Genomic DNA, 13,075 nt, shown 5'->3' on the forward strand with positions numbered 1-13,075 from the left:
GGTACTAAAGCTAAATTTTGATGCAATAAAGACTTATTTCTTAGAAATTTATACTTGCTTTATTATTTTAAGTTTTCTCATTAACTTTCTCATCAATAATTTTTTTTACAACTGAGCTGCTTTTCAATTTTATTATTGTTGGTAAATACAAATACAACAACACTCAATTGACCTGAAAAGTACAGTCATTCCTGTTTAACTGGTCAGCCAGAAAAATATAGTTTTGCCATTAAATTCTTATATAGAAAGCTCCTTTGCAATACATTCACAAGAAGACAGCTTTTTATTGTGAATGTTGCAAAATCTAACTAGAATCAAAAATTGGCATCTCTAATGCCCAATTTTATAAGTAAATGGTTGTGTTTTGATCGTGAAACCATATAGTGTTTAAGATAGTGCTGTAAAGTTTCATCAAGCTGTAATGATTTTATATCTTGAAAACTTAGCTAGATTTGCCTACTAAGATTTTATGGTTTCAGTCTTGTCATTTTTAAGGTAGCTTACCCCAGGGCTTTGCCACTGACTGGAATTCAGATATTTTATCAGCACATTTTACATGTATGTATTCATTTGTACTAAGATTAACATATGCATGAAACTCATATATTTTTGTAACTCATTTTTATTGCCTTTTTACCTGCTTTACTAATTGCTTCCAAAAAATCCTGCTGATAACACAGAAAGAGTCTGAAGAAGGCAGCTGGGCTCAGGTATGACCCTTTCACATAATTTTTTTTGAATGGAAAACTAATAATAATATCATTACCAGTGTATGAATATGCAGAGAGAAGTATAATATTGTGACAATAGCTCAGTGATAGAATTAGGATTTACATATTTTAGACTTCTAATACAAAGGAAATACTCTCTGGACAGGTTTGCTAGGTAAAACACAGAGGTACGTATGCTGTAGATATTTTTCTTAAAATAAATTGTTGTTACCATATGCAAAGTAATGTTTCCAGATTCCTCAACAGAGTCCTTTATTTTACACTCCCAGCCACTAATATGATTTGTTAATGTCCCAAGGATGATCAAAAAAATTAAGCAGAGGCAGCTATGATTTGAATGGATGCCTGAAACCCACCTCAAAGTTAGGTCATGTGCAGCAGCCTGGGGCTATGTGGTGACTGATAAGATGGGGAAAGCATTTTACATCATGGCACACAGGGATGCTTGGCAGTGTCCCTGCACCAGGGCACGTACAGTAAAGTCATATATGCAGGCATGTTAGGTCACACCCTTATATTCCTTCATCCTATTATGACCATGATTTTTGCTTGGTAAATTCACATTCAGAGAGACAGAGAAAGCCTAAATATTCCCAACTGGCTACATTTCTTCTTTCTTCTTCTTTCTTCTTCTTCTTCTTCTTCTTCCTCTTCTTCTTCTTCTTCATCTTCCTTCTTCCTTCTTCCCAGCTACATCTTGGAAAATTATTTTCCCCATTTTTGAGAACAGGCTCATAAAATATGCCAAGAGTTTGAGATCTAACATTTCTAAAATTACAACAGATTTTTTTTTTGAACAATTGAATAAATCACACCCAAGTATCAGTCTACAAATAGTCCTGTATAATTAGGAAGAAACATTTTCACTTTAGTTGGACTATCAATTACTTATATTCTTCAGCGTCTTTCTCTCTATATAATGTATGCACACACATATAGTTTTTCTGTCTTTATTTATGGCATTCCTTTTCTCTTCAAAATCTCATAAGAATGAGAGGTGAAGGGCCTATATTTTTATCTATGATGACAGGAAACATTAAAAACAAAAGCAAAAGGATAGTTAGGCTTGAAAGTGATGTCCAAAGCTGAGCAGGATCCTACTGAGGAGGTGTTAATCTTGCAATTTATAAGTTCTCTTTTCTGTTAAATTTTAGTAGTACCAAAGTAATTTACAACAGTGAGATGTGAAATCTACCTATTTTGCATCTTAATTCTGCAACCCATATAAAAATAGCTCAACATGCATGTGTTTTTTTCATATACTTTCTTCCTCACCCTATTGAAATTTCAGCTGAACAATGAAGTAGCTTAATGCCTGAATGCTAGCTTCTAGGAGGAATTTGGTTTGCTCCTATCTTAGAGAATTAATTTATTGAGCTCTGCATATATGTACTTAGGTTTAAGCTGTTCACAGCTGAAAAGTCTTCATTAATAGAATGTATTTGGTCACCTGCTCTGACTGATGCTGAATGCAGGTCAGGTAAGCTTGGCTGACAAACAACCAAAATTAACTTTTAGTCTCAGAAGGACTACAGGCGTGTTATCATAAAGTGTCATTAGATCCTATTCAGGAAATCCTAGCCTCCACTACACAGTGACACAAACTTCAGTTGCTTCCCTGGGGCCATGTTTATATTACCAAGTTTAATGTAGGATCTGCCTAGCACCAGTATTCTAGGAGGTCAGTTGAAAGCAAGATTATGAAACAAACACATTTGCATTATGTAATAAGTTTGCTTGCATTTAAAATTTGAAATTTAAACTACAATTTATTATTACAAAAAAAAAAAACCTGCTTACATTTTACAAAGGTAGGCAACAAGACAAAACAGGCAGTGGCTCTCACCTCAAATGTCAAAATGGTGTAAAATTGAAGTGCTTTTTGTTTAGACAGAATTTCAGAGCTAGGAAGTCTAGACAGAATTTCAGAGCTAGGAAGTCTCACTAGAAACAAGCATAGAATATAGATATTTTGGCTAAAGTCTGTGGTGCAATTTAGAACAAACTCAAGATTTTAATCCCCCCCCTCCCTTTTTTCCTTCCTTGTAGACCCTGGCTTATGGCGATATGAACCACGAATGGATAGGTAACGAATGGCTCCCCAGTCTGGGTTTACCTCAATACCGAAGTTATTTTATGGAATGCCTGGTAGATGCGAGGATGTTAGATCACCTGACAAAGAAAGATCTGCGTGTGCACTTAAAAATGGTGGATAGCTTTCATCGGTATGTTGGCATAAAGACTACACATATATAGAGACATTTATGTGTCTGACGTAGTGCTCAGTGCTGCACAGAATAAAAATACTGTGGTGTTCTGGCATGGAAAAACCACTCAGAAAAGTGAGTGTTGAGTGTCAGAAATCTGAATTCAGAAAGAGTCCTTTAGTAATAGCAGCCACATTGCAATTTTGTCTCTCAAAACTAAGATATTGGTACAGATAAATTTCATAAGTGGGGAACCATTACTATATAAATAAAGCCTTGACTATACAGAAACAGTAATAATTTATTAAGTGGTTTAAAGTATCAGAAAATGGTAGACTAAGATTTGAAGCCCTGAGTTCTCATAATAATGAAAAGCTATTTTGTGTAGCACATAAATGCTGTTAACAGTACAAGCAAATTGACAGTTCTTCGGGTTATCTAGGGATATTGCCTGGAAGCTAAATTGGAAATATGGAAATAAAGGCATTTAGACTTTAGGGAGAATGATGTTTATGTGACAAGAAGTGATTTTATTTTTTAATGTACTGTCTGATTTGCCACTTTTTTGAGGCCTGATTTGACAAAACATTTTACAGCTCACAAGGACTGACCTTTTCTGAACACAATTTTTAATATTTTGTGATTCTTATGCTAGAATATTTATTCAAGCATACTCATTTTGGTTTTGTCCATTTCATTTTTGAATTCTGTTGAGGTTTTTTTAATGGTTTCACTCTCCCCTGTGTCCTCAAGATTTGCTACATGGGCACCATGAAACACTTCATGTGAAATGCAGGAAATACATCCTACATATTTTCCCCATCTTCAAAATTATCTTTATTAACTCTGTAAATGTTTCTCTTTAAATAACAGAACAAGCTTGCAGTATGGAATCATGTGTTTAAAGAGGTTGAATTATGATAGAAAAGAACTGGAAAAGCGAAGAGAAATGAGTCAGCATGAAATAAAAGGTGATAGTTCCTGGGAATGTTTCTTCTTTTGAAGCTTGACACTATTAACCCCTTGTCATGCCATGTTAGCAAAGCATTTAAGCATGTGCTTTAAGTAAAATAACATTAAGTCCATCTGTCTTCAGAACACAAAGCATCTCCTTAAATTAGGCACAGTAAAGTACTTTGCTAAATTGGGGCTGCAATTCTAAATGGCAGTTTGATACATACATTTTGCTAAATTGGATTTTGGGGACAGATCTTATCCTAGCAGCAGAAGGCTGAATAGCCTGCAGATCAGTGGGATGTGCTGGGTGCAACACTGGGTAATTGGAGCACTCAGGACCCTAACACTGTGCTCCTGCCTTTGAAAAGCTTTGCCTTTGATTTCTTAGTTCAAAATGTGTAAATTTCATATCACAGAAAACATTGCTTGGAGGGGTGGCCACCGAGACGGTTAACTATAAAAATAGTTCCTAACAGAGCAGGCCTTATTAGGAGATTTAACAGCTGATTTAAAGGGATTTTTCTCTGTAAAGCTCTCTAGAGTAGCTGAAGGGTCACTGCACAGTTCCTTTTATATATTACAATTTCCAGCTCTAGAGAATGGCAGCAGTTAACACTTCTCAAGCGCACTGCTGATTGGAAGAGATAAAAAACCAGAAGTGGCAGGGGGAACGGCTACAATGAAAGCATGTATTTACTCAGTGCAGAAGATGGCGAGCACTAACGCAAAGGCTTTGATTTGCATGTGGAGACATCAGTGTCAGTCAGCCTGAGTGGGTATAGCTGGAGACTGACATGGGGAAATTGGGTATTGGTCTCAAATTCTGGTGTTACTTCAATGCTAATCATCACTAAGACAAGGGTAAAAACCCATAGCCTCCTTCACCCAACCTTCACCCTGTCATGCATTGGTCAGTTAGACATGGTTCCAGGTGGGATTTGGTCAGTGATCCTTGGCTGGCACAGTGTTTCAGCTGATCCTGATGCCTGAAGTCTGGGATACTCTTGGTCAGGCGAGGGAGAATGCCTGCTCCCAGAACAGCTACGTTAGCTGGACTTCTAAGGGTTCAGGAAAAAGTCTCATCACTTAGCAACATAAAACTCAGTATTACATTTCCTACTCACAAGTACAAAGATCAGTGTAAGTAACTTTCTTCTAATCTTACAGGCAGGATACTTTTTTATAATAGACAAATCCTCAAAAATGTTCCTAGCTTGTTTTGTTGCCTTAGCTTTATAATTGGCATAGACTTTAAAAGCTCAACCAGCTTTCTGAACCAAAAATACTTTTAGCCTCTAAAATTGTGAACTCATCATTTGCTTTATGGCATGTTACAAAATGGTAGGTGCTGACCCAACTCTCAGAATGTTTAATACAAAACTCTCCAGTGAAGCCTTGAGGAACGGATATTTCTCCTGTGCCCTTGCACTGTTAAACTGTAAAATCTTGCCTAAGAATTGAAATGGATATCTATAGGATGTGGGAGGAATTGCATTCTGGAGATGCCCTCTGGAGGCACCTTTCTCCTTTGGAAACATTATTTAGAATAAGTATTTAACTTGATGGTAGCTAAACTCGCACGGTTGCTCCCACACCTTGGGTTTTGAATAGGAGATACTGAAGCCATTAAAGCTATATGAATAGTTTACTGGCATTCCTTATTTAAGAAAGAAAGCAGTATGATGTCCACAGTGCATGCACAACCTGTATAGTTCGGCAGTTACAGGGCATCGGGAGACTGAGCTGGTGTTATGTCCTTACAGATGTGCTGGTATGGAGCAATGATCGAGTCATACGCTGGATACAAGCTATTGGCCTCCGAGAATATGCAAATAATATTCTAGAAAGTGGTGTACATGGTTCACTTATAGCACTGGATGAAAACTTTGATTACAGCAGTTTAGCTTTATTATTACAGATTCCAACACAAAACACCCAGGCAAGTTTTTTCATGCTACTTCTGGTTAATCTGTACCCATTATTTCCTTCTATTCCTCTTCAATCATTTTAATTTTTTACTTTGGTATCTCTAGGCACGGCAGATCCTTGAGAGAGAATACAACAACCTTTTAGCACTAGGAACTGAAAGACGACTTGAGGAAGTAATTAATTTTATTTTCAGTATTTATAAAATATCACAGTAAAAATTAAATTGAATGCATGAAGATATGTTAATTTGCACATTGTTTAAAAGTGTCAGTTACAGCTTTAAGAAAAAATTTGGAAATGCCTGTCAAGGTTTTTAAAGTAAAATCAGTATGCCTACATATTCATATCATTTTGGATGCTACATTTGGCACTGCACTCTTACCCTGAGATGAAAATTTTCCATACAGGAAGGATGAAGAAAGGAGTGGAAGTTTCACTGGCCAGATCAAGTTGTGGGAGGGGATGCCTTTGCAACCTATTGTTTAGGATACTTACACACTTTCTTTAAAAAAAAAGAAAGAAGAAAGAAGAAAAGCGGATTTTTGGTGGGGTTTGGGGTGGTTTTTTTTTGGTTCTTCAAACTTAATATGTAATGGAGTGGGATTTGGGGCAGCTTTCTAGGATGGGGAATCTCAAATCCAGCAATGAAAAATATTCAACTTATGGTAAGAGTCCAGTGCAAAAATGTTCAAGTGTTGGACTTCTGCATGTGATGAGGAATAAAACTTTTAAGGACTTGCAGAAAATGTGAGATGCCTATGAATTCTGTGCATGCACATGAGTGTTTAATTCTTTATTAGCACTTTATATAAGCCTCATAATACTGTAACAAACCACTGCACTTTCTGTCACTGTATTTGGAAGAGATCTAACTTTTAAGAAAGTTCTACTTTAGCTGATACTAAAACCCTCTAGTATATTGAGCCAGAGATTTAAGAAGAGTTTTCCACACTAGCATTTAACATTTCTAAAGCATTTACTTTTCCAAGAGTGTCTCAAACACATTGAGGTTACTGGATCTAATGCAACAGAGCAGGGTAGTTGCTGTGGAATATATTTGACAGTGGAAGAGGCAGGAGAGAGTGCGATAATTAAAAAATTTCATTTTGCTTTACAATTCTGTGTGTTAACAGAGTGATGACAAGAACTTCAGACGAGGCCCCTCCTGGCGACGACAGTTTCCTCCACGTGAGGTTCACGGGATCAGCATGATGCCGGGCTCCTCAGAAACGCTGCCAGCTGGGTTCAGATTAACCACAACATCCGGGCAGTCGCGGAAGATGGCAACCGATGGTATGCAGTCATTTCTGCACTTACTGTTGAAAAGCAAGCAGCTTATTCCAGCATGATAAATTGACTTTCAGTATATGTTTGTCTTGCACTGGAACAGCTGTGTTCACCTAACTGGTATAAGGATGAATGGAGCCTGGGAGGGAATTAGGGAATGGAAAAGCACTGACTTGGCATACTACTGATTTCTAAGCAAGTGCTTCAGCTCATTAGCCCCTCTAGCAGATGGAGTGCAGCTTAGAGAATGAACTTAGAAAGGACTATCATTTTCATTTTCCTATTTCACTTTCAAACTAACTAGCTTAGCCTCGACCATCAAATAACTCAAGTTGCTAACAATAAAAAACAGATGGGTAGTGTAGTTAGCGAGTACTAAATTCCAGGTATGCACTGAGTTACTATATACTAGTCTTAATTTTCTCTGGAAATCTTTTAACTTCCAAAAGATGCACAAACTCAGCAATCATTGGAAAAGTAACAAGCAGATCACAATTAAAAAATAAGTAAAAATTAAAAATCCTTGTAAGAGGGCAGGGAGGAGGGACAAATCCCATTGCAGCTGTTCCTTCTGGTATATAGATGATAAAGCCATGTATACCTGCCTGAAGTTCTGAGAAGTACCAGTATACAAACAGGCCCATTTCAAATACTGCTGTTTATTTCCTCATGAGAGAATTTAGGTCTATGAATAGACTTGTCTCAAAGTAATTGAATACACTGCTTGTAGTGATTACATTCTGTAACTCTTGAATGAACTTGGTATGACAGTATTGCCATCTAAACTCCATTAAAGCCATCTAAATTCCATTGAAGTTTCTCACCTTTAAAAACAATACTTTATAGTTACAGATGGAATAATTTACTGATTGCATCACTGAATTCCATTGACTCCACTGCTCATGTGCATGCTTTGCTTTTAATCCTGCACTTTTTGGCAATGATGAAGTCATAAGACAAGAATCCATTCCAAGTCAAATTCCATGTACAAATAAAGGTACTAGCTCCCTAGGTATTTTCATGGTCCACATTACTGTAGTAGCTAAGAACCTTACAAACATTCATGGATTTCATCTTCTAGGCATGCTATGCTGTAGAAGATATTACTCCCATTTTACAGATGGGGAGCTAAGGTACAAGGGAGGTTTAGTGATTTACTTGGAAGTCTTCCAGACAGTTTATTATTGAGCTGGGTACTGAACTCAGTAGACTGAAGACCTACACCTTCATCCAGGATTTGGCTTCCTATCTCCTAGTGCTATGAACGCTACAGTAATTAAACATCATGATAGGTACACTGTTAGGACTTCCAACTAAATAAAGACAAAATTGAGTTTTAAACTGCATTCACTTAAGACAGATATCAATAGTACACCCAACATGAAGAAACTCTGAGTTCTGAAATAGACCATGCCCAGGTTGTGTCATAGAAAGTCACAGAGCAATTTAATAGCCATCCTTCCAGTAGGAAACAGATTGATATATTTTCTTCATGATTCTAAAGAGGTTCTGGTTTGTTTCTTTTTTTTTTTTTTTTTTGCAATTTTCAGTTGCTTCATCACGACTGCAGAGGTTAGACAGCTCAACAGTTCGCACATACTCATGCTGACAAGGCCTAGCAAAGAAGCCAGCACTGAATTGTTGTGAGTATTCAGAAGGAGCCATCATGAAAGCTCTTTATAATTGTACACTACACCCAATATTCCTTGGCATCATTCAAGCAAGAGCTGACATGGAGCAGAGGACCTAACTCAGACTCATTAGGGTGGTCATTTGATCATGACAGCAGTCTCAAGCTCAGTCCAGGAGATGCTACACTATTCTTTTCCCCATCTCAAATAGCAGGTTCTTTCTGATGAAACTACTTGATCAGATAAGAAAAAAGTTTTCAGACAACTCTGTTCAGATGATAGCTCACAAACCATAACGTATTTTGTATGCTCTCAAACTTAAAGCTAGAACTGGGGACACAGCAGTAGGCACAAGGAGTGAATTTACTTTATGAAAATTGAAGTAGTTCTACCAGGAGCTAGGGAGAGAGGGTAAAAAAAAAAAACAACCAAAAAACCTAGTAAAGCAGAAGAGATTTACTTCTCTTTCTTTTATGAGTCATGTGGCTCAATTCAGAACATCAGGTAGCTGAATAAAGCTAGAACAATACCTCCCCTATACAAAAAATCGTCCAAAATCATCTACTACAGAGATTCTTGCACTTCTCAAATGATTCAGAATTGACCAGTGGCAAAAGAAAGGATATTCTGACCTGAATGCAACTTTGGATCAAGTCTAGTACTGGAATTCATGTTGCATTTCTCACCACTTATCTCTTAAATAGGGCTATGAATCTCACAGAGTCACTCTTCCGGAGTTCTGTGAAAATACACTGTTTGCTGCTGCATTACAAGTTTTGTAAACAATAGTAACATGATGAGCGCTTTCATCAATATGGCACCATTTCATGCTAATATTTTCTCAGTAAAACAGTGTTCCATTTATTTACTCAGGGGACTGTAGCAGACCTGTAAAGAATATTTTGATAGCACAAAAACCTCACCAGGCATTAAACATGCTTCAATAGCTGTTACATATTGTAGGCAGGACATGCCAGGATGTGCAAAAAACTCCTTCCTTTTGATTCCCAAGACTGGGAGACACTTGGTGCCATCGAAATTTTACTTATTGTGGGTGTGTTCAAAAAGTGTTTAGGAACAACAAATGTTACCGTTGGAAAACATAGATTGCTCAGGATCCTACCAATGACATGAACCTTACTTTACAGATCTTCAGGAGACTGCAAGAGTATAAAATCTTAATCTAGTAGAAAAGGGAACTTTTCATGCCACCACTGAAAAATAAGCACAGGAGATTTTTTTTTTCCCCCTAAAATAGGTAATTATAGCAGCTGGTCCTACAAAGATGATGATGATGAAGCATGTAAACTATATAAATCTTTTTTATGTGTAAGTATGTATAGATTAGAGATTGGTTTTATGTCAGCGAAGGCAATTACTACTCTCAGCGGATTCAGTGTAGAAACTGATAGCAGAGATGCATATCTTTTCTCCTACATGCTTCAGAATTCCAATGCTGAAAGCAATAAAGTATGACCACGAAATGAAGTTCAAACACCAAGCCATCTATTAACCCAACAGTAGTGGGCCAGGCACATGAGGTGATATTTTCCAATAGGTTTGAAGAGCGCAACAAGGGCAGATATTGAAAATTGGTATGTTAACAAAAGTTAATTTAAGATTGCTCAAGCTGTTTATTCCCACTGTATTCAAAAATTGTCTAAAAAGTAGCAATCCGTAAACAGACTTAAAGTAGCAAACTTTGCTGGCACTATATGTATGTGCGAGTTACGTATTTTCAGCAAAAAGATCTTTATACAAAGTTATACAAGCTATACAAGTTAACTTCAATATCTATAGGAGTATTAGTAGTGTTTCAGGTATCAGTGATATGTATCACATCGGTACCTGCTGATTGTCCACTATTCTGCCACTTACATTCTAATCTTAAACGCCTGAGAGCTCTATAAGAATATCAACTTAACATCTAAACTGTAAAAGCTAATATATGAAGATGCCTGCCACTTTTCACTTGCCATATACTCCTTTTAAAGAAGCAACGAGGTGGTGTGAACTAGAACTTCAGTGTATGCACTGTTCATAAGTGCCATTTCAGAATATAATGCAGGTTGGAAAACAAAGAGCAAGTCAAAATAATTTTGCGTTTCAGTAAATCATATAAAAATATGCAGGAAAATGATTTCCTTCATTACTATATCAAACTTGAAAACTTAAACAAATTACCTGAATCTCAAGGACGAACACATGAACAAAAACTGCTCATATGGGGGATGTGAAGGTGGTTGAAGGGCAACATAAGAGTTTTCAGAATTTTGTGATCACAGTTCCTGAGTAACAGTTTCTTCATGGAAGGAACTGATTGATACTTCGACAAAAGGGAAGATTATTCATTACAACATGCCTCCTGAAATTTTCCAGATCCAGGTCAGACAGAGACCCAGGCTTGTAACACCTTGCCTACAATAACATCAGTATTTGTGTTACTCTGGTCACTAGACTATCTGCATGCATAGAATCAGGGACTGATTCTAAGAAAGAAGCAGAGGGGGTGAGTAGCTGTATGAGCTATCATACAACAGCACTATAAGATATTCTTTTAAAAAACTAAAGGGGAATATGCATATGAAGAGGAGACTGAAAAGAGAGCTGTAAACAGGTTTGCAGGTGGAAGAAATGAGATGGCCTGCGATCACAGCAGGCTGCAGATTCTTGCATTCTGCTACTCACCTTTCTTACAGAGAATGTCAAATACCAATTAGGTACAATCTTACAGGGTTTTAGGGTGTTTCTTCACAACAGCTGGGTTCAGTTCCTATGCTTTCAAGTTGCATTTTGTATTTTTTAAAAACATTGGTTGAAACCACCATGACAGGCTGCCAGAAATCATGAACTGACATTCTCAGGACAGTTACGTGGGCATACTCTGCACAGCTCAGTTTGAATGCACTCTCAAGTTCAGAAATTTAAGAACATTTAAGACTGCTGGTGTCTGGCTATTTAATCTTGTGAAGAACTTTACCATGGAGCACAAGGGAGGGCTCAAGCTCTCTGCTGTGGTGGCTGTATGTTGCCCAGCTGAGCATCTGCAATGCTCACATACACAGCCAGGGGATGTGGCAGTCACACTACGTTTCCCCAATGCTTTTATCAAATGCTTGTCACCACCAAGTCAGAAGGCTCAGGTGGGACAGCTTCATTGCCACAGGCTGGGGTAATAGAACATACTAGTTTCACTTTTCTTCTAATGAAATGTCAAAGGGGATTTGGTAAAATCAATTATGTACTTCATCAATGAAGTGTTCCAAAGAGGATTTGTAAAGACAGATGGAGAAGAATAATTCCAAAAAGATGTGAATGATAATTTGGAAATAGCTGGTCCATAGCAATGAAATCATCAGGGTGGAAGAAGGTAAATGCTATCAAGCTGCAGTGAACAAGGAGAACCACAGCATATTCCAACAAGGTCTATGCCCTTAAAATGTGTTCAACCTTCTGCCAAATGGGCAAAAGTCTACAGATACAGGAAATTAACCCCATTGCTCAATCAAAACTGCAAGAAAACAAATGTAAAATGAACATAAGCAGGAGTTTGTTTCAATCTAGGACAAGAAATTAAAATGCATTATTAATAGATTTATATTGCAGACATAAAACAACAAAGGCATGTCTCCCTCAGATACTCAAAGGTCATGTTTTAGTAAATGATACAATAGCTTACTTAGTGTCATAATATTTTCTGGTGTCATTGCATCCTAGACCACATTAGAATAAAAAATCTCACTAATTAATGTTTGTTTATTTTTTCCCTTAGATGTCATCTCTTTCTTCTACTTTACCTGAAGTGCACTACCACTACTTAAGAAAAAGAGCATTAAAACTCTCTGCAAGAACAGGGTAATAGGGAACACAAAAGGTATCTCAGATAGATGTGATGTTCCTTTCATGTATTGGTTAGTTTAAAATGAGAGTAAAAAAAAATACCTAAATTTCTATTAAAAAAAGAAAAACAAAAATTCCCCCTTTCTAATTTCATTAGAAATTTGGCAGTAGTGCACATCCAAAGCTTTTATCAAATGAAGCCACTCATTTTTACATTGTTCCATCTGTTTTATTGTAAAATACTAGACATTTACGTATTTACTGTGTATGTATTTCTTTTAAAATGTGTAAGTCTTATGTAAATGGATATAAATATGATTTTTTAAAAATAAAATCTATGGTACATGGGGTCTCAGTGCAAACATTTGACAATACAGTGTCAATAATACTGTTTGTATCTTTCCATTCCACCATTTTTACAGTTTTTGGATTGTAACAGTCAAATAAATATGTTTAGCAGAGTTAGAAGCTTCAACATGTTCCTACTGAGAAA

The 13,075-nt window shown here is 36.8% G+C and overlaps 1 protein-coding gene across 1 annotated transcript in view; it reads left to right on the plus strand.

Annotated features, from left to right (window-relative positions):
• PPFIA2 (protein tyrosine phosphatase, receptor type, f polypeptide (PTPRF), interacting protein (liprin), alpha 2) overlaps positions 1-12,695 on the plus strand; it is a gene marked incomplete at its 5' end in the record, with an annotated part of 49,217 nt that extends 36,522 nt beyond the window's left edge. The window contains 8 exons of the mRNA XM_010081476.1: positions 681-710; positions 2,781-2,956; positions 3,812-3,909; positions 5,659-5,834; positions 5,929-5,997; positions 6,958-7,117; positions 8,662-8,754; positions 12,515-12,695. Coding sequence (XP_010079778.1) covers positions 681-710; positions 2,781-2,956; positions 3,812-3,909; positions 5,659-5,834; positions 5,929-5,997; positions 6,958-7,117; positions 8,662-8,720 — 768 coding nt within the window. The remainder of the gene's footprint in view (positions 1-680; positions 711-2,780; positions 2,957-3,811; positions 3,910-5,658; positions 5,835-5,928; positions 5,998-6,957; positions 7,118-8,661; positions 8,755-12,514) is intronic.
• Between the last annotated feature and the right edge of the window lie 380 nt (positions 12,696-13,075).

Source organism: Pterocles gutturalis, unplaced genomic scaffold (assembly GCF_000699245.1).
Source record: "Pterocles gutturalis isolate BGI_N339 unplaced genomic scaffold, ASM69924v1 scaffold28539, whole genome shotgun sequence".
Taxonomy (NCBI): Eukaryota; Metazoa; Chordata; class Aves; order Pterocliformes; family Pteroclidae; genus Pterocles; species Pterocles gutturalis.